This window comes from Dasypus novemcinctus, chromosome 16 (genome assembly GCF_030445035.2).
Source record: "Dasypus novemcinctus isolate mDasNov1 chromosome 16, mDasNov1.1.hap2, whole genome shotgun sequence".
NCBI lineage: Eukaryota > Metazoa > Chordata > Mammalia > Cingulata > Dasypodidae > Dasypus > Dasypus novemcinctus.
Window position 1 is genome coordinate 39,421,041 of NC_080688.1, and position 21,853 is coordinate 39,442,893.

General features: G+C 42.5%; 1 protein-coding gene across 1 annotated transcript in view; it reads left to right on the plus strand.

Moving 5' to 3' along the window:
- Window positions 1-21,853, plus strand: part of LAMA3 (laminin subunit alpha 3) — a 273,948-nt gene that overhangs the window by 244,621 nt on the left and 7,474 nt on the right. Inside the window, exons 64-70 of the mRNA XM_058277557.1 lie at window positions 356-496; window positions 2,323-2,462; window positions 6,796-6,927; window positions 8,197-8,350; window positions 12,707-12,876; window positions 17,380-17,563; window positions 21,140-21,280. Coding sequence (XP_058133540.1) covers window positions 356-496; window positions 2,323-2,462; window positions 6,796-6,927; window positions 8,197-8,350; window positions 12,707-12,876; window positions 17,380-17,563; window positions 21,140-21,280 — 1,062 coding nt within the window. The remainder of the gene's footprint in view (window positions 1-355; window positions 497-2,322; window positions 2,463-6,795; window positions 6,928-8,196; window positions 8,351-12,706; window positions 12,877-17,379; window positions 17,564-21,139; window positions 21,281-21,853) is intronic.

Here is a 21,853-nt window from a genome sequence, read left to right on the forward strand (position 1 = left end):
AGAATTCAAAACCTTGCATAGGAGTGCATCCAGACTATGCAACACATCACCTTTGAACATTTTTCTGGTCACACAGGGTTAGAGTGAATTGGCTGATACATACTTTCCACATTCTTACAAGGTTCAGCACCTCTTCATGTTTGCACATTAACGTTGTTGGAAAGTAGCAATACCAACTAAACACAAAAATGTGTGGGTGTCTTGTAGATCATCATGCAGCAAAACAAATTTTATTTCTTTCTGAGGCTACATATATCACATTAGTCAGTTCAGGTAAGTTGATAAAGGGTGAGATATTGTATTTCAGTCATGAAATGATAAAATGTCAATAATTTACTCCATGTTTGCTTTTCAGCTTGTGCGGTCTGCCTCATTCTCCAGAAGAGGACAATTGAGTTTCACCGAGTTGGACTTTCCAGTACCTGACAACTTTCAGGCCTCATTTGGGTTTCAGACCTTTCAACCTAGTGGCGTATTACTGAATCATCAAACACGGGTATGAAATACTTCAAGTCTGATGTCATAAACGATAGATATTTTGAAAGCCAATCAGTAGTGCGTTTAATCTATCATCATTCAGTAAATGTAAATTGTATGTTTCAACCATGGAAGCTGATCCCTACCCTAGGGTAAGTCCTAAAAGAAATAGGGTTTCCAAGGGACATTATGATTTACAGAATTGAATTTGTATATATTTCTGGATCCATTTTCATTCTTTTTAGGTGTATTTGATAAGCGCTAAGATGCATTACAAGTAGTATAGGTAATAATGTAGCTTAAGATTTTAGATCCAAACAACAAAATTTAGAATGGATCCCTGCTATTCCTTTTTAATTATACAAAACACAGCTCTTCAGATTCCTTTTTTTTTTTTCCTGCAGCAGCTAATTGGACAATATCTACATCTGAGGAATGATAGAGAATGTAATGTAAAGTCCTTTGCCCTTCCCTCATGTAGAACCGAGCCTCAAAAAGCCTCTTCAGCCAAGAGGTACCCTCTATAATTTAAGAGGATTTAGCTCGTGTGGTTATGTCATCACAGAAGTCAGTTAGCACTTCCATTTAGTTGTGGGATTTCCCCAGTGGAAAGAATGGAATTTCAAAGTAGAAGTAGAACACTCTCCTTCTTAGATGTGTTTCTTCGGGATTGCTGAGCACAGCTGACAATAGGCCTTGAAAGAATGGGTGGTAGCTAGCTCTGTGGCTATGGAGTTAGGAAGGCTTCTCCTCTCTTGATATCTTTGCTCATCAGCCCTTAGAGATCTTTTTTGAACATGGCTCTGAAGAATCACATGCCAACATTTAGATTATGGGGGTGGCTTTCCATCAGAGCAGGGTGTTTTGACCCAGCTCTTTTTACACCCAGCATGTGTTTCTTCTGCCAAAGGCAGGGACAGTTAGTACACAATACACAAAATGACCAAAAGCATACAGAATAATTGGGTTAGCAATAGAATAGATCAATCCTGGATAATGGGAAAATCCTATAAAATATCCTAGGGACCTTTGCCTTTCCTTTTCATAATGGATTAGCTAAGAAATACATATAAATGAGCATTCATTTCATAATGAGGACTGCTGGGGGAGAAAAACCAACACAAAATAAAGCCCACAATGGCTGTAACCACATACTGTGAAAATTGTTTTAGACTAAAAGCTCACTGAAGAATCATGTCTTTTGAAAACTGCAAAAATTGGACTTGATCGAAAATAAAATCAGTAATATTTAAATTACAACTGCAAAAATTAGACACATTTTTTACTAAGAATTGACAGAAAGAATCAAATCATCTTGCCAAAATTTAGATCTGTAAAGTTTTATGTAGAAAATTGAACTTCCCAGAAATATCGACCACAAGATAAAATTCACAGTGACGGAAGAGAAGATCTCATTGTTATAATTTCATTTGAAAAAATCAATTGATAAATCAAGTCTTCATTGTAAATTTATTTAGAAAATGATTGGTTCTGATAAAAAGAACTTCACTGAAATAAAAATAATAGAAGACTTTTGGAAATGGTTTAATCACCCTGTATAATTGACTAAGACATTTAATTGGTTTAAAGAATGTAGGTCCAGAAAATGCTTTTGACAAATTTATCAGTGTTGAAATAATTTTCATGACAATTTTATATTCATAACCACAGGGTCAAAATATTAAAAAAGCAATCTTTAGATCAGAACGACAAAGTCAAAATATTTGAATGAAAACAGCCTGGCAATTTTATGCATGGTTTTGACCAAAAAATTCATGTCTGTACATTCATAATCCTTAAATGCAAATTAATTATGTTGATGGGTATGTTGTATGATGATTTCAGACAAGTAGCCTGCAGGTCACTCTGGAAGATGGTCATATTGAATTGAGCACCAGGGATAGCAGCAGTCCAATTTTTAGATCTCCTCAGACATACATGGATGGTTTACTGCATCATATATCTGTGATAAGCGACAACTCTGGGTGAGTGGAATGGTACTTCTTCCAGAACTATAAGAGTTTTATTTTATTCAGTTTAATGGGATTTTATGTGGTCTTTGTCCTTGATTCCAGTGCTATTTTACTAGTATGTCTTGACCTTCTTCCTTGTTCTGTATCAATTTCCTCATTAAAAAATAAAATGGTTGGATAAATAAATTGGCATATTCAAAATGGAATCCTATGGAGAATGATCATGAGAGATCCATAACTATATGTAATGTCACAGATATAACATTAAATGAAAGAATTCACACATAAGAGTTCATCCCCTATAACTTCATTTGTACAAAGTTCACAAACAGGCAAAGTTAATCTATACTATCAGAATTCAGGATAGTGGTTACTCTTGGAGAGGGAGGGAGGCTAGAGATGGAAAGGGAGCACAGGGTGGGGGTTTCTGGGGTCCTGGACGTGTTCTGTACCTTTATCTAGTTGTGGAGGTATATTCACATTGTGAAAATTCACAGAACTGTACACTTACAATATATGCATTTTATATATATAAAATAATAAAACTTTGTGTGTAAAAAGAGGAACAAAATTAGAAGAACTCATTTCTCCCAATTCCAAATTGAACTATAAAGCTACAGTAATCAAAACAGTGTGGTACTAGCATCAAGAGAGACTCTTAAACCAGTGGAGCAGAATTGTAAGTCCAGAAATAGACCCACACATCTATGGCCAATTGATTTTTTTAAAAGCAATTTTATTAAAGCCTATTCACAAAACATACAGTCTATCTGAAGTGTACATTCCGTGGCATTTGGTATAATCACAAAGTTGCACATTTACCACTGCAGTCAAATTAGAGCTTTTTCTGTACTCCAAAAAAGAAAAACCCCATATCCCTTAGCAGTCACTTCTCAATCCCTCTGTCCTTCCCCGGCCATACATAGCCACTAATTCAATTCCAGCTCTCTAGATTTATTTATATGTACATTTGGTATAGATGGAATCAAACAATATGTAGTACTTTTTTTTCTAATTCATTTTTTAAAAATATTACATTAAAAAAATATGAGGTCCCCATTCACCCCCCACCCCTCCCACCCCACCACTCCCCCCACAGCGACACTCTCCCCCATCATCATGACACATCCATTGCATTTGGTGAATACATCTTTGGGCATCACTGCACCTCATGGTCAATGGTCCACATCATAGCCCACACTCTCCCACGTTCCATCCAGTGGGCCATGGGAGGACCTACAATGTCCAGTAATTGTCCCTGTAGCACCACCCAGGACAACTCCAAGTCCCGAAAATGCCTCCACATCTCATCTCTTCCATTCCCCACACCCAGCAGCCACCATGGCCACGTTTTCCACACCAATGCCACATTTTCTTCGATTACTAACCACAATAGTTCATGAATAGAATATCAGTAAGTCCACTCTAATTCTTACTGTATTCCTCCATCCTGTGGACCTGGATTGGTTGTGTCCATTCCACATCTATGTCAAGAGGGGGCTTAGATTCCACATGGATGCTGGATGCAATCCTCCTGCTTTCAGTTGTAGGCACTCTTGGCTCCATGGTGTGGTGGTTGACATTCTTCAACTCCATGTTAGCTGAGTGGGGTAAGTCCAATAATCCAGAGTGTAGGAACTGAAGTCTGTTGAGGCTCAGGGTCTAGCTATCATATGGTCAGTCCAGAGATTCAGATCCCCTAGATATATCTTAAACCCCAGCACCAACTACAATTCTGGTAAAGTAACAGGAAAGGCTTATGAAAAGAGATCACATCTGAGTCCAGCTCCATCATGCAGAAACACCAACTCCAAAGAAGGGCCATGGCACTGAACTCCATCTCCCATGACCATAAAACCTGTGGGTCTCTTTAGCCCTCAGAAGAACCAATACCTGGGGTTGTATCTACTTTATCTGTCTCTGAAACTCTGCTCAGGTGTGCATAAGGGCAACCCCTCTGATAACCTCCAGACTCTTTTTTAGAGACTCATAGCCATATAAACTCATTTGTCCTTTCCATTTACCCCTTGATTTAGGTTATAGTACTTTTTGTCTGGTTTCTTTTGCTTTGCATACTTCTTTTTTTTTTTTTACAGTTGATAGAAAAATATTAATATATTACTATTCCCTACAGTCCATGTTTGCTTTCAGTGTATTCTTGCCCATGTATCACCCTATCATTAACATCTCGTAATATTAATGTACACTTGTTCTGTTTCATGGAAAAACATTCTTATATTTGTTCTATTAACCACACTTATTGTCCTATGTTTCATCCTTTAGCTTTTCTTCTAGTGATATACACGGCTTTAAACTTTCCTTTCAACCAATATCATACCCATAAATTAGCACTGCTAATTACAATCACTATCATATGCTATATCACCTCAATCCATTTCCAAATATTTACAATCAACCTTCTTACAAATTCTGCATATTAAGCCTCAGCTCCTATGGTCTATCCTCATTTTATCTTCTGGTGACCTATATTCTAGCAATTAACTCTATGAGTTTACTCATTGTTTTTAGTTCTTATTAGTACAATCATACACTATTTGTCCTTTTGTGTCTGGCTTGCTTCACTCAACATCATGTCGTCCTCGGTCATCCATGTTGTTTTAATTCTTCACGACTTCATTTCTTCATACAGCTGAATAATATTCTGTCATATGTATATACTTCAATTTGTTTATTCATTCATCGGGTGATGGACACCTGGATTGTTTTCATCTTTGGCAATTGTGAATAATGCTGTTATGAACATTAGTGTATAAGTATTTGTATTGCTTTCAGTTCTTCTGAGTGTATACCTAGTAGTGGGATTGCCAGATCATATGGCAGATCTATATTCAACTTCCTTGGGAACCATCAAACAGTGCTCCACAATGGCTGTACCATTCTACATCCCACTAGCAGTGAAAAAGTGTTCCTATTTCTCCACATCCTCTCAAACACTTATAATTTGCTGTTTTTTTTTTTAATAGTGGGCATTCTAATAGGTGTGAAATGCCAATTGATTTTTGACAAGGGTGATAAGTAGATGCAGTGGGGAAAGAATAGTCTCTTCAACAAATGGTATTGGGAAAACTGGATATCCATGCAAAAAAAAATGAAACTAAACCCTTATCTCATACCTTCTGTACAAAAATTAAGTCAAAATGGATCAAGGGTCTAAATATAAGAGCTAATATTATAAAATTTATAGATGTTAACATAGGGGCAAATCTTCATGACCTGGAATTTGGTCATGGATTCTAAGATAAGACACAAAAAACACGAGCAACAAAAGAAACAGTAGATAAATTTGACTTAAACAATTTTTGTGTATCAAAGGACATTATCAAGAAAGTGAAAAGGCAACCTATGTAAGGGAAGAAAATAGTTGCAAACCACATATCAGATAAGAGCTTAATATTCAGAATATATAAAGGACTTTTACAATGCAGCAGCAAAAAGACAAACAACCCAATTAAAAAATGAGCAAAGAAATTGAATAGACATTTTTCCAAAATATACGTACAAATGGTCAATAAGCATATGAAAAGTTGTTCAACAACATTAACAGTTAGGGAAATGCAAATGAAAACCACAATGAGATACCACTTCACATCCATGAGGACGGCTGTTATTATAAAAAAAAAGTATTGGAGAGGATGTGGAGAAATTGGGACTCTAGTGCTTTGCAGGTGAAAATGTAAAATGGTACAGCCACTATGGAAAGTAATATGTTAGTTCCTCAAAAAGTTAAATATTGAATTATTGTAAGACTCAGCAATTCTTCTTCTAGGTACGTATACAAAGGGGGTTGAAAACTGGGTCTCAAACAGATACTTGTACACCAATGTTTATAGCAGCATTATTCACAATAGCCAAAAAGTGGAAACAAGCCAAATGTCCATCAGTAAATAATGGATAAACAAAATGTAAAACATGTACACAATGGAATATTATTCAGCCACAAGAAAGAATAAAGTTTTGAGACATGCTGCAACATGGGAGAACCTTGAAAACATTATGCTCAGTGAAATAAGCAAGAGACTTAAGGACAAATATTGCTGTGAATTCTTAGAGACAAAAAGTAGATTAGAAGTTACCAGGGCATGGGGCGGGGGGGGGGGGGGGGGGGAAGGGAGGTGTATGTTTGGTATGGATATGGAGAGTGTGTAAATAAACTTAAGAAATTTTTCAAAGAAATACACACACAAAAATTTTAAGGGTCCTTCAAATTAAGTCTAGTTTATTATTTGAAATAAAATACATTGAGTCTGGGTCAGTAAGTCACCTTCAAGCAGAGAACCTTTTTGCCTGGCCCTTCTCGCTCTTGTTGACTTTTATCCTCTTTCAGACTCCGGCTCCTGATTGATGACCAGCCACTGAAAAATATCCAAAAGCTACAAGGCTTTTCAAATTCCCAGCAATCTCTGCGCCTGGGTGGGAGCGATTTCGAGGGTTGTATCTCCAATGTTTTTATCCAGAGGTGGGTGATCTTTTCTTTGTGGGTCTCTGAGGCTAAGGAGTGACTGAGGAGGATGGCTCTGCTGAGGCAGAGGGCCTCACACTGGTCCAGTTAGCAGAGTCAGATTTGTAAATGTGTGCTGCACAAGGCTCTCCTGCCACAGACTGGCAAAATACCCTCTTTGGCAAGATACACATTTTAAAAAGCAAGCAAACAAAAACTCTTGGGCACGGTCTCCCCTTGAAGGTGCAGCTTTGGCACGTCATATTGGAAAAGGTCTACCTAAAATTAATTTTCAGATTATGGCCTTTAAAAATATTCATGCTATTTTGTTTTGTTTTAACGAGGATTCTGAAATTCAATTTAATCAGCTTTCCATAGTTTCCAAGACCAAAGAAGTGCATGCACCAATGCAGTGCTAGGAAACCAATCAACACAAAGTTGAACAGAATTTTTAATACAGACAGTAGAGCTTGGTACTTCCATGCAAACATTAAAATATTGCTTTATTTTGATACAAAATTATCATTTTTAGATAAGAGACAAAAGTCTCCCGAAGGCAGAGGAAGGGGCCGGTAACTTGGCAGTGAACTCTGGGCAGCCTAGTGGACACTTGGGCCGCCATGACAGTGTCCTCCCACCTGTCAGGCCCTGTCCTCCTTAGCCAGGGTGAGGCTGAGTTTTCACCCCTCTCCTGGTTGACGAAAAGTCTTCCTTGAGCATCCCATTAGCTGATTGAAGGAGGAGGGCGTGGTGGAGAAGACACTGAGGTGGTTAGAGCCAGCTTGCTTCCTGCCACTGTAAGGTTTGACAACAGTCCTGGGATAAAGCAATTATTTTTCCTTTTTAGAATGAGACTTTCCTATTCCAATGTAGTAAGATAAATCATCCCATTAATTTACTCTTGAGATTTCCTACTATTCACAATCATCCCGTATCATCCAGTGCCTGGGTATCCCCTCTCTGCATATTTTGTTTTTGTAGTTCTCTCTGATATCCATTCCAAAAAAAGGAGCTGTTGTATGGTGGCCCTGCCATAATCTTGGCCATTCAAGTCAGTAAACATCTCTAGGGCCCTTCTGCCAGCCAGGCTCGGAGCTAGATATTCTAGGGCATGAAAAGGGAGGTAACGCCTACAAGCTTAGAGCTAGTTAACAGGTAGGAGATCAAAGTTTCCCTAGAAACCATGACCACCAGGACGTTTACGTTTGAAACAAGCTCCCTCGGCCATTGTGTCTTCCTGAATGTGTCTGAGTTTGGCAACAGTTTACCCTTGTGCCTTTGTTCCAGATTATTACAGAGTCCTGCTGTTCTAGATTTGGTCAGTAAATCTGTCAAGAGAGACGTGTCCCTGGGAGGCTGCAGTTTGAACAAGCCACCTTTTCTAATGTTGCTTAAAGGTTCCACGAGGTTTAACAAAGCCAAGACTTTCAATGGCAACCTGGTAAGTGTCCATACCTTACTGTTGGTTTTACTTCTCTCCAGCAGAGCCTCATGAGACAGCTTTCCAGGGGAAGCTGCAGTAGGGGGTAGGGCAGAGGGCGGGGTGTACACCTGATCCTGTAGTGGTCAGTGCCCCCATTCACTGGGATGGACAGGTCATCCATAGTTGAGTTACATGGAGATGCTCCAAGTGGTTTTCTTCCTTTGTCTTTGTTTTGTATCTTGATGAAAATTTGGCAATTTGACAGTCACAGAACAAATAGAAAGAACCTTGACTTAGGCGTCTCCATTTCTGTAGCTATCTTGTTCTTTTGACACTTGTGCTATGTTTCTAGCATCTGCAGTGGTTTTCTGTAGAAAACAGGTGCTGTGCCTCTCCTCTCCACGGCCTCCCCTCTGCAACTCTTATGGCAAGATATTCCCATTCACCCATTGTCTATACCAGCTTTGCTTAACCTTGACTGCATACTGGAAATACTTGGGGAGCTTTTGCACTCCCAGTGCTCAGGTAGCATCCCACCCAATTAGATCAGGCTCTCTGGAGAGGAGCCTACGCAGCAGTAGTCAGTCGGTAAAGCTCCCCAGGTGATTCTAATGTGCAGCATGAGAGAGAAGGAAAAGGAAATGGGATTCCTTGGTCCAAGGAGCAGAAGCTTGGTAATAAGTGGAACCCTGGGTGAGTACTGAAGGAATCCCTTGCTCTGCTTGAGGTCAACCATGTGACCTCCCTGTCTGGTGTTACACTTAATAAGATGAATGCATGACATGGAGCAACTCCGAGATACCAAGCCTACTGCTAAGCTCACTAAGTGGATTGTCTTGCAAAATCCTCAAATAACCTTATGAGGTAAGGACTACTGCCAGCCACGTCTTACAGAAAAGGGTGCTGTGGTTAGAAAGGTGAGCAATTTGGGCCAGCTCCCACAGGTGGAAGGTGGAGCTGGTACTCAAATCTTGGCAGCTGGACCTCAGAGCCTGTGTCCTTTTAAAATCAATGCACTTCTGTTCCACATACTTTTTACTCATCATAAACCACACACCACTTGCCTACCAATATTTCTCTGCTGCACAATGATTTGGGGGAGCTTGAATAGATATACGTGATAAGAAATATTCTATGCTAGGAAGGAGAAATATATTTCATAAATCCCAGAGGACTGTCATTTTAATGTGATGAAAAGAACATCTCAAGAATTGCCCCATTAGGAATGGAGTCACATATTCATTTTTCCATTGTAAGGCTGAAATTTAATGAGAGACTAAATTAGCACAGGGATGGTGGAGAGGAGAGAAGGAAATGGATTCAAGAGCTATTTAGAAGATTGAATATACAGGACTCAGGCAATAATTGCATGTGGGAGGCAAGAGCAAGGCAGGAGTTAAAATAATCCTGAGTCCCCTGGTCTGGAGTTATTGAATGGCTAGAGATAACCATTCATTGAGACAAGCAAAGGAAAGCATTTGGAGGGAAATAATGAGGGTGACTTGTAGCCTTTTGAATGACAGATTCCCACAGGACATCCAGGTGGAGGAGGCCGATGCGATTCCATCAGTTATCTCTGAGGAGGGCCAGGGAGCCAGGTGGGACTGGGGCTGTTGATGGAGGAGACATCAGAGAATACTCTGAATTTAATTTTCCCCTTGTTCTGTGCAAGCCCCCAGCTTAGATGGAAGGCGACATTGACCCTGCCTCCAAAAGCCCAACAGCAGAGAAAAGGCAGCATGACTGAGTGATGGAGTACTGGACTTTGGGGTCAACCTTCCTGGGTTCGAATCAGGCTTTATCACTTACTATGTGTGACTTTGAAGATTTAACCTCTCTGGGGGTCGATTTCCTCCAAGGTCAATGAGGATGAGTAATAGTAATACCTCCTGGTGGCATTGTAAGGGCTAGATGAGTTTCCTGCCGTGGAGGCCAGGGCAGTTCTCATAGAGGACATGATACTGAAGCTGGGTCTGGAGGGTGGGCAGGATGTAGACAGGTGCGTGTTGGAGCTGTGCCAGCAGAAGCACAGAGCTGGGAGGCGGGAGGTGGATGGGACGTGCAGATGAAGACTCTTGGCCTGCTGTATTGTGGTCCTCACAGGTTTTTATCCTGAACTTTCCATTCTCACCATGCCCCACCGACAGCAGAATAAAACGCCAACTTTCTGCATCTGGCATTTGAGACTCTTACAGGTTAAAAACCATGCCCAAGAGTAGCCAGCCCATAAACGGTAGCGTCAGAATTCAAGCTCAGGGTGATAGATGCCAAAAGGTTATGCTCGCCAAGTCACTCACGTGGCCTCCACGGGCTTGGCAAGCTCCACCACCGGTGGGAAGTTTGGTTTGGCCGCCATTCAGGGTAGAGAAAGGAGAGCCGTGGGAGGTAAGGTTGGACACACACCTTGGTGCCGGGTCACGTGAGCCTTGTGTGGCCCCACGAATGTAATTTGGCTCTTTTTCTATAGGCAACGCAAAGCCATTGAAAAGACTGCTTTAAGGTGTCTTTAAAGACTGTCAGTCTGGCAGCTGCCTGTGGAATGGATTTGTGTAGGAACGTTCTAGAGATTAAGGGGCAAATTGGCACACGAGCACGAAGTCCAGCCAGAGAGTCGGGGGCCTTTCAGGGCAGAGGCGCTGGGAATGAAAAGGAAGGTGTGGAAACAAAATGCATGTCATGCATGAAAGAGGCCAGGGAGGTGGGTGCCAGGGCTGCCCAAGGTCTGGGGCCTGGCTGCCTGGAAGGCGTCTGAGGACCTGAACAAAATCAGGGAAGAGCTGGTGGCAAAACGTGTCTGTCAAACCCGTTCACCTTGGTTTTACTGCAGCTGATGCACAAAGAAAAATGTTTCAGAGAGAAGGAGGCCGCTCGTGTGAGTCATAGGCAAGAAGTCTAGGGTGGGTTCTAATCTCAGTTGGATCGAGGGTTGGCTGTGATTTTAAGCAATTCACTTAACTTTCTGGCAGGTAAGATTGGACTGCCATTCAGCAATGTGCAAACAGATGTTTAGATAACTGATATCAAGTTTGCATTCTGAGTACCCTATCCAGGAATCATGGGGTAGGGGAGGAGGAAAAGCCAATCAGGAGAGAATTTGCAGGAGAGAAGTCTTCAGCTACTAACTCCAGAAAAGCCACAGCAAAATGCCGTTAACAGTAAGGAATCTCTAATGTCACGTCATGAACCGTTCAGGGTAGGTCAGGCTTGTGCACATCCAGGCTCAGACTCTGCCTCACCTTGCTCCGTGGTTCCAGGCAGTTGTAGCCCACTGGACAATGCCCAGCACAAGAAGCACTGATCCTCTCCTACTACTAAGGAAACGGTTTCTGGAAGCCATGCCCTTCACAGTTCCTTGGCAGGATTGGGCCACTGTCCACTCCTGACCGATCCCCAGCCAGGCACATCCCTACCGCTTGCTCTGGCTGAGATCCCAGCTGAGCTCGGGGTCCTGGGGGAGAAGCCTGGATTTCCTCACACCCGGGCCTCTGCAGCAGAGAGATGTGGGGCAGGGCTGTGGAATCCGTGTCCTCCAACAATTTCTCTAGTCTTACTCAATATTTATTATGGTGGTTTCCTGCATTAAGAGGGCAGTCCTGCTGCCAAATTCCAAGCACTGCCCAGCTCAGGACGAACTTGGGTGCCTTCGTCACTGATGGGGTGTCTCTGCCCCCCTTATGTTTCCTGCTCTCCTCCATCCTTCCATCTTCCCACATACAAAAAAATGGGGGGGGGGGGGGGAGGAGCGTACCTAAGCAAATGGCTGGGACAGGGAGGTTTGCGTCTCCTTGGCTCACTGGCTGGCTGTGCGCACCTCAGGGCTGCTGGCCACATGCTGGCCCTCGAGGCGGGCGCTGTGTGGCCGTCCAGGTGCCCCGTGCTGGGGAGGGCCTCTGCATCACTGCCAGGTGCTGCAGCTTCAAGAAAAAAGAGCCACGTTCTATAGGAGGGGAATAGCACACATCCTCCCTAAAGAGGGAGTGACAGAAAGGGGTTTCCCGAAGAAACTTTGTTTCCCCAAGAAAACAAGCTGCTTTCCCTTCCAGTTATGTTTTATACCTGCCTGGTGGCAAAAAGTCCCCAAATCAAAGTCACATTAGAACATTAGTGGAGATTGGAAGGCTCCGGCTGCAGGAGGAGCTAAAGAACGGCAGAACATTCCCTGCCTCTCCGCCCAACTCTGTCTCTAGGCTGTCGGTGACCCAGTGGGAAGGGGCCCAGCAGGACCTTCCCAGCCCCACAGCCTACTTGCTTGGTCTTCAGTCTCTCTGGTGAATTCATCTCTTAGGATGAAGAATAAAAACTGTGCAAGATAAGCATTCTCCACTCTTGGCCCTGACGATTAGCTGACCTAACTTTTGCTCCTCTCCCACACAGCCGTTGCAGGACACGCCCTTGGCCTCCCTGAGGGCCCCGGAGGTGGGGTGGGACGCGCAGTCCTGCCCGCCACCTCCCCGGGTGCAGGCCAGTCACAGAGCCCTCCGGTTCGGGGACAGTCCCACCAGCCACGTGCTATTCACCCTTCCTCAGGAGTCGCTGAAACCCAGGTATTATTTCATTTTCTCACCCGGGTGCCTGCTCAGAACCTGACTCTGCATTCTGCCCGGGAAGGCGGTCACTAAGGGCGGTGGCACTACCATTTTGTTAGAAGAGGGAGCCTGTCTGTAAAGCACACCCACCCCCCATTTCAAACACAGACGTGACCGTGGACCGTTCAGAGGGTGAAACAATCAGCTCTGCTCCCATTTAGAACTGTCCGTGTCTAAAAATTATTATTGTATTCCTTTCCAAAACTGCTATTCTTTTTTCTGTGATGAATCAACTTTCTTGCATTTTATAGTCAAAAGAAAATCTTCCTTTTCAATAGACTCAGTGCCAAATAGATGATTTTGAGAGACTACATTTGAACTTTTTGTGCTAACAAGTTACATCTTTGGGGGTGGAGGAAATGAGCAGAGATATTATGTCAGAAGAAAGTAGGAAAACAACGTCTGTTATTTTCCGGTGATTTGAAGGAGATATAACTTAAAGGGTCCCCAAAATTCCTTGCTGGCTTACCTCCAGAGGCAGAGTTGCCCAGGGGTCAAAAAGGCCTGGCTTTAAGAACCGGTTTTTAAGTGGCCCCCCGGCCTGTGTGACCTCAGGAAATGTGGCAGCTCAGGTCGTCTGAGGCCAGAGGCCAAGATGGGAGGCAGATTAGCAGGCAGATCTGTTGTGGGAATGGTCTGTGAGAGATCACATGGGGGGAGCAGGGGCAGGGAGAGCCTTCAGGCTGCCATGTAGCCTTGCACCTGTGAGAGCAGCTGAGAAGGGCTCGGCCAGGTGGGGCAGCCCAAGCAGAGACCGCCCCTTAGTCTAGTCAGAGCAGCCAAGGTAGCTGGGAGGCAGGAGACCTCCCCTGGGTGCCCCTGTGGCTGGAGAGTGTAGCTGCTGATAGTCTCCAGCTAACCAGGCCTGCGGCAGGCTCTCTTGAAGGGAGAGTGGCTTTGACTCCAGGCTGCCACCCGCTGTTATTTACCTTATCTAAGCCTAAGCTTTCTCTCTATAAATCTGACATAACTGTACTTATCTCTCAAGTATTCGCCCATGGCTAAATCTCTCTGGCCCTCCATTTTCCCACCAGTTCAGTGCAGGTAGAGGTAATGGCTTATAAGGAGGATGGTTGCAGAAGGCCCACTCAGTACTCAAAGGACAGAGTTTGCAAGCAGGTGGGCAGACAGGAAAGGCAGGTGCCCAGAGGCTCCACCTCTCAGCCCCATGGAAAGTTCCAGGATCCCTGAATTGCCAGAACTGTCCCAGGGGAAGGCGAAGAGGAGGGCAGCAGTGGTTCTCAACCCGGCCCCTGGTTACTTCTCACCCCCCAGCACTGCTCTCTGGGTCAAGCTGCCCTTAAGGACAGGAGTCTCCTTTTGTGAGGGAACAGCAGTGGTGGCCACTGCCCTGCCTGCCCATTCCCCAGCCTCCTCTTCCTCTGACCTCCCTGCCACCACCCTGCAGACCTTCTCCCGCAGCTTTGGGTCCCTCTCCCTCCCTCCCCATCCCGCTTTCTCTTGCGTCTTCTTTCTCAGCACCCTCAGCATGGCGAATTATTCGGGCTTCTTCTGATGAGTCAACCCTAGTGCCTGTCTTTCCAACACAAGATTCTGTGTAATAAATGAAAAAACAAGCAACATCTCAAAAGGGAAAGTGACTTAGAAAAATTAGTCAATCAGTAAATATGACTTTAAAATTACTTAAGCCCCAAATATTGCAACAATCATTATATTTTCAGGAAGCTGCAAGATTTCTGTATCTATTGTTTTCATGCTGAGTTATACGTTAGCATTTTTTTTTTGTTCTCCTTTAGAACATTGTACCAGTATCTTAGCCCTTTGATGAATGGATTAAACTGCTACGTAGCTCTCTACTTTACCCACCCATCCTCTACAGTATCATATAATGTAATTTGAAGCTACTACTGCCTTTTTGGGGTGTTAGTCTTTTATGAAAGAAACTCACTTTAAGAATTTACAAAGCAAATGTCAAGCCTGGTAATCAAGCCCACATATGTGAAACACTTTAATTCTGTAGCAAGTTTTAATATCCTCCTTAAATTGACTAACCCTCATTCTCCAAACCTCCGCACTAGCACACAGACATACCAAGAGAAATATTGAGCTATGCCACCATCTGGTTGGTTTAATTTAACACATAGAGATTTCTTTTTCATTTTGAAGAATGTCGCCCTCAAGGAAACTTGCTAATCTGAAGGATAAATGTGTATCTCAGTGTTAGCTGAGCTGCACAGTACTGAAAAGCAAAGAGAAGTAACAGGGTGGTTTATTTTCTTCCACTTCCGTATTCTGCCTCCCAATTTTTGTTTCCCATTCTGTTCAACTCAGTAACTATTTACCAAATGCCTGCTACAGACTGGGCACTGGGGATAAGCTACAGGCAGATGTACGTGTGATGTGTAATCATCATGCAAATGCATGAGCTGTGCCTAATTTCTGTTGTGTCGTTAGGAAGGTACTAAGGTCCTAGAAACTTAAAGATGGGTGAGAGAAGATGGCTCTGCCTTTGCATTAAGTATGTCTTACAGGAAGAAAATGCATATTGGATGCTTAAGTCACAGACTTGTTATGCAAGCTGACCTCCCCTCACATGGTCTCTGTCCATGAATGTATGGAAAACACAAAGCATGTTCATGGGGTTTAACAAGCACAGGCATGCTCGGACAGGTATTTGTACACCAATGTTCTTAGCGGCATTATTTGAATATTAACAATAGCTAATGGGTGGAAGCAGCCCAAGTGTCCTTTAGCAGATGAACAGATAAACAAAATGTGGTAGAGACATACAATGGAATATTATTCAGCCTTAAAAAGGAATGAATTTCCAATGCATGCTACAATATGGATGAACCTTAAAGACATCATGTTGAGTGAAATAAGTCAGACACTAAGGAATAGGTATTGTATGATTTCATCTACGTGAAAAATGAGAAGACGTAAATTCGTAGAGACAGCAAGTGAAGTACAGATTACCGAAGTTAGAGTAGGGAAATGGGGAGTTAGTGTGTCATGGGTAGAGGGTATCTGTTTGGGGTGACAGGCAGATTTTGGTAATGGATTAATGGATCATGATGGGGGTAGCACTACAGTGTGAATGTGATTAACCCCACAGAACTTTAGCTGAGATGGGAAATTTTATGTTGTAGATATGTTTTTTAAAAAAGGAAAAGGAAAGAGACAATGACAATTAATGCAATACATAATCCTGAACTGGCTCTAATAGTGGAGGAGAAAACGCACAAAAGGACATTATTGGGATTATATAAAAAATTGGGATATAAACTCTAAGCTTTATATATGTGTTAAACTTCTTGAACTTGACAACTGCACTTAAGTTGGTTATGTAGATGAATATCCTCATTCTTAGGAAATATACATGGCAGTATATTCAAAGAGAATGATGTATACAACCTACTTCAGATGTTTAGTAGATGATAGATACATGATAGATGGATGGATGGATGGATGGATGGATGGATGGATGGATGGATGGATGGATAGATAATAATATGGCAAATGTGGCAAAATGTTACAAGTTGGTAGCTCTGGGTATCCAGGGGGAAAGAGATTATGTTGGAGTTTTTGGTATGGGTTTTGTATTGTTTTACAACTGTCATATAAAGTTGAAGTTATTTCAAAATAAAACTAAAAGTTTTATTTTTTATTTTAATGAAATGTTTTAAAAAAGAAAAAGAAAAAAAAAAAAACAGTACAGACATACTCCTTATTGCCTTTGGCTGAGACTTACACTACTAGCTAAGTTCTGCTGTAGAAGTTCCTCGTTATGCCCCAAGGTAGTAAGGAAATTATACAGCAAAACTTTTCACAATTTATAATGACTTTTTTACCCTTAATATACTTAATTTCTTAAATATATTTTTTATTTATTTTTAAAAGACACATAGATCACTCAAAATGTTATGTTAAAGAATATAGGAGATTCCCATATGCCCCACTCCCCACACCCCCCACTCCTCCCACATCAACAACCTCTTTCATCAGTGTGGTACATTCATTGCATTTGGTGAGTACATTTTGGAGCACTGCTACACAGCATGGATGGTAGTTCACATGGTAGTTCACACTCTCTCCCAGTCCATTCAGTGGGTTGTGGCAGGATATATAACGTCCTGCATCTGTCCCTGCAATATCATACAGGACAACTCCAAGTTCTGAAAATGTGCCCATATCACAACTCCTTTTCCCTCTCCCTGACCTCAGCAACTCCCGTGGCCACTGTCTCCACATCAATGATATAATCTCTAGAGTCACAATAATTCTATAGTAGAATACCAGTAAGTCCACTCTAGTCCATATAGAATGGCTTTTAAAAGTTTCCAAAGGGACAGGTCAATCAATACATGCCTTAGTTTATTCATTTTAAATATGGGGGGTTGGGTACTTGCTCCCAGCTCTCTCTCTTCCAGCTCTGAGATTCAGAGAAAGATTAAAATCCTCTGCTTTCCTTCTTTACCTTTTGCTTTCTTCTCCTCAAAGGTCACACTTTGCTGTGGATGTGCAGACGACATCACGGAGAGGGCTCGTGTTCTACACGGGGACTAAGAGCTCCTTTATGGCTCTTTATCTGTCAAAAGGACACCTGGTCTTTGCATTGGGAGCAGAAGGGAAAAAACTGAGACTCAAAAGCAAAGAGAAATGCAATGACGGGAAGTGGCACACGGTAAGAGCTCAGGCTGCGTTAGGACCTCCAGCTGGTGCCAAAGTCTCTGAGGAGCAGAAAAGAGGGGTCCAAGAATTCTTTGCAAGGCAAAAAGCCCAGAGCCCTGGGAGGAGCTTGGGTCTTGGGAGGCCCTGACTACATCATCTCGTCCTGAGACCACTACATGCCCCATGCAGGGATGCTGTTCTAAGGCCAAGATTGGCTCTCCCCGGAGTCTTCACTTTCCTCCACACTGCCCTGGGCAGCCCCTCTCCCCGGCTTCTTGGACCATTTCTCTCCTGCAGGGCCAATTTCCAGGTCCCTCTCTGGGCCTGGAATACCTTTCCCCTAGCACCATTGAAAAGACCCATGTTCCTAGCACCCCGGCTCCTGCTGGAAGGCACCCCAGATTTAAAGAAACACAGTTCATGGCAAGGGGGAAGAATTTTTTTTCTGATAAGTAAACCAGAACTCAGAAAAACTGTTACTTGCCAAACTGCACTTAGCCACTCAACAAATATTTTATTTTTTTTAATGTCAAAAAAGTGTTTCTTTTCATTATTTCATAATATGTATTTTTAAATTTTTTGTATTTTACTTATTTTTTTAAATTAAAGTTAATAGATCACAAGGAATGTTACATTAAAAACATAAAAAAAAGACATGAAGTTCCCATATAACCCACTCCGCACCCCCCACCACATCTTTTTTTTAAAAAAATATTTATTTTTATTTATTTCTCTTCCCTCCCCACCCCCACAAGTTGTCTGCCGTGTCCATTCACTGTGTCATCTTCTGTGTCCACTTGTATGCGGCACCTGGAATCCGTGTCTTGTTTTGTTGCATCATCTTGCTGCGTCTTCTCTCCATGAGTGTGGCACCACTCCTGGGCAGGCTGCACTGTCTTTCACACTGAGCAGCTCTCCTTACGGGGTGAACTCCTTGCGTGTGGGGCTCCCATACACAGGGGATACCCCTTTGTGGCACGGCACTCCTTGCACACATCAGCAGTGTGCATGGGCCAGCTCATCATACAGGTCAGGAGGCCCTGGGTTTGAACCTTGGACCTCTCATGTGGTAGGTGGATACCCTATCCATTGGGCGAAATCTGCTTCCCTCATTTTTGTAAATTGTATTTTTTGAAGATATATATATCAGACAAAAATGTTATATTAAAAAATATAAGAGGTTCCTGTATACCCCCACCCCCTACCCCACTCCTCCCACACCAACAACCTCCCTCATCATTGTGGCACACTCATTGCACTCAGTGAACACATTTTGGGGCACTGCTGCACTACACAGATAATAGTTTACCCTGTAGTTCACACTCTCTCCCAGTACATTCAGTGGGTTATGGCAGGATATATAAAGTCCAGCATCTGACCCTGCAATATCATTAAGGACAACTCAAAATCCCAAAAGTGCTCCAACATCACATCTCTTTTACCCTCTCCCTGCCCTCAGCAACTACTGTGGCCACTTTCTCCACTTCGATGCTAAAATTTCTTCTATTATTTGTCACAATAGTTTAATAGTAGAATATCAATAAGTCCACTCTAGTCCATATTTTATTCCTTCATTCTGTGGACCCTGGGATGGTGATGTCCTCTCCACCTCTAGATCAAGAGGGGGCTTAGATTCCACATGGATGATGGATGCAATTCCTCTGCTTACAGTAGTAGGCACTCTTGATTCCTTGATGTGATAGTTGACCATCTTCACCTCCCTGTTAGCTGCCCTGGATAAGACCAACGAACCAAAGAGTAGGAGTCGCCACTCTGCTGAGGCTCAGGGCCCAGCTGACACATGGGCAGTCCAGAGATTCAAGTCTCCTGAGTATGGACCATCCCTAATGCCAACCACAGTTTCAGTAAAAGTGACAGAAGAGGCATGTGTAGGAAAGTCACATCTGAGTCCAGCTCCATCATACTCAGGAGCACAAATTCCAAAGTAGGGCCCTCTGACATGGCACAGAGCTCCAAATCCATCTGCCATGACTATATACCCTGTGGGTCTCTGTAGCCTTCAGGAGAACCAGTACCTGGGGTTGTATCTACTTTGGCTTTTTCTGGGGTCCTGCTGAGGTGTGTGTAAGCGCGACCCCTCTGATGACCTCCTGATTCTTATGAGCCTGTGTGCCTGAAATATGAATTAGGCCTAGAACTGTAGGATGCCTAAAAGTTACCTCCTGAGATCCTCCATGTTGTTCAAATGTGGCCACTCTCTAAGCCAAACTCAGCATGTAAATGCATTACCTTCCTGGCACCAAGGGATTACTACCAATCACTAACTGGAGAAGCAACTAGAAAGAGACCTCTAATAAAAGGGTCAACTCAGACCAGCAGAATATCTCAGCCTACATGTTGGATCAAGTGTTAAAAACTGCTCTTTGACCTTGAATAAAAGGGGGAAATGGCAAAGACAAATGAGTTGATATAGCTAAGAGTCTTTCAACAAATATTTTATGACCCGACCTCCTGGAGCATATAAACAAAAAATGCCCAATACAATGTCAGATACTGGTAAAGGCTCTGAGAACAACAACAATAAAGCAGGTAAGGAAATGACAGAGTAGGAAGACTACTTAGATAGGGTAGTCTTGAAAGCCAAACTAAGCACTCTGGGTTTTACTCTGAGTTTCTCTGAAGCTTTTGATGAGTCTTGAACAGGAGAGTTCCATGAACAGACTTATAATTTTTAAACTATCTTTAGCTGAACAGACTGAAAAGAGACCAGAGTAGAACAAGGGGACACCAGATGGAAACTAATTTCTTTTACTAGAGAAGCCACAGTGGAGTGGAGAGAAGTTGTTTCCACCCTTCAGTTGTGCAGGTATTTGAGGAAAGAGGAACTCTGGGATGGTCTGAAGGTAGAACCCAGAGGGTGTGCTGATGGGTTGGATGTAGAGTGTGAGAAAATGAAATTTTGAACCAGCAACAGGGCCAACAATGGGGCTTTATTGGGATGGAAAAGATGGAGAGAAGGTGGGTGTGGCCAGAAGAACATTTTAATCTTGAGGAAGACTAGTTCTGAGAACATGTTCAGGTTGAGTTGCCTACTAGATATTCAAACCTGTGTATCAGTGGGCAGTAGGGGCCAGCGGCCCAGCTGGGCACAGAAATTCAGGAGTCAAGAGTGGATGGGCTCATAGCCAATTATGAAACACTTGCTCCCCTTTTTAGAAGCGAATCAGCCAATTTCCCCTGGCTCCAGCAGCCCTGATCAAGGGCAGTGGGTCTTGGTCTCCTCTCATTTCTATTCAAACTGTTCCTTCCTTTTGTTACATGGGTGTTTATTCTTGATGTGTCTTTGGCTCTTCTGTTTCTTTATCTGTTGTATAGGTTCCCATATCAATTATATCTTTTTATTGGTTTACTTTTCAGCACTAACAGTTTTTTAGCTCCCTTTGTTCCAAAGCTATCATGATCTCATGAAATATGATGACAGTTCTAGGGAGGAAAATCTCCAATGTTTTAAAGCTGTTTAAGGGGACAGAAAAACTTTTTTTCCCCCAATTTCCTGTGACTACTAATAAAATATAGCACCACTTGTCAAGGGTAAATATATAATTAACTTATTTTCTTTACTCTTAAGGTGGTGTTTGGGCAAGATGGAAAGAAGGGGCACTTGGTTGTGGATGGACTAAGGGCCCGGGAAGGAATTTTGCCTGGAAATTCCACCTTCATTCTTCAAACCACAGTCTACCTGGGTTCATCTCCATCAGGGAAGCCAAAGGTAAAGAATTACTCTTCAGAGCCATAGACAAACACAGTTCATCTTATAATACAATCATTCTAATTATGAGATTCTCAAGAACCTCAAAATACTTTAAATGATTTTTTAAAAATATCTAATTAATGTCCAGATGCCCCCCAGAGAAGGCCCCCATTCCCCACCTTTACCTCCTCATTTTTAAGGTACAGGTTGAGATTCAGGCCCTGAAGGAGTGACTATAGGGCTCCTTCTTTATAAACATGATTTTCTTAGCTTCACCCCCAGGGACTGCAAATGCAGAAACTATAGTTAGTAGAAGGAGTTTTTTGGTTAAGATGATGTTTTCCAAACTTGAGTAATTTGTACCACCTTCACCATCTTTGCCAAATCCAGGCGAAATACTTAATAGTTTGCACTCAACTGGCTTATATTTAATTTAAAAATTTTTAAAGGATCTTTTTATCACTCTTGTAAATGGAAGCCCAATATCCCTTACCGTGAATAGTAGATGACCATAAAAATAAATATTATGAAAATAAGTGCCACAAAAACAAAACAGTGTTTTTAAAGTCTAGCTAGATGGTCTGGCCTGTA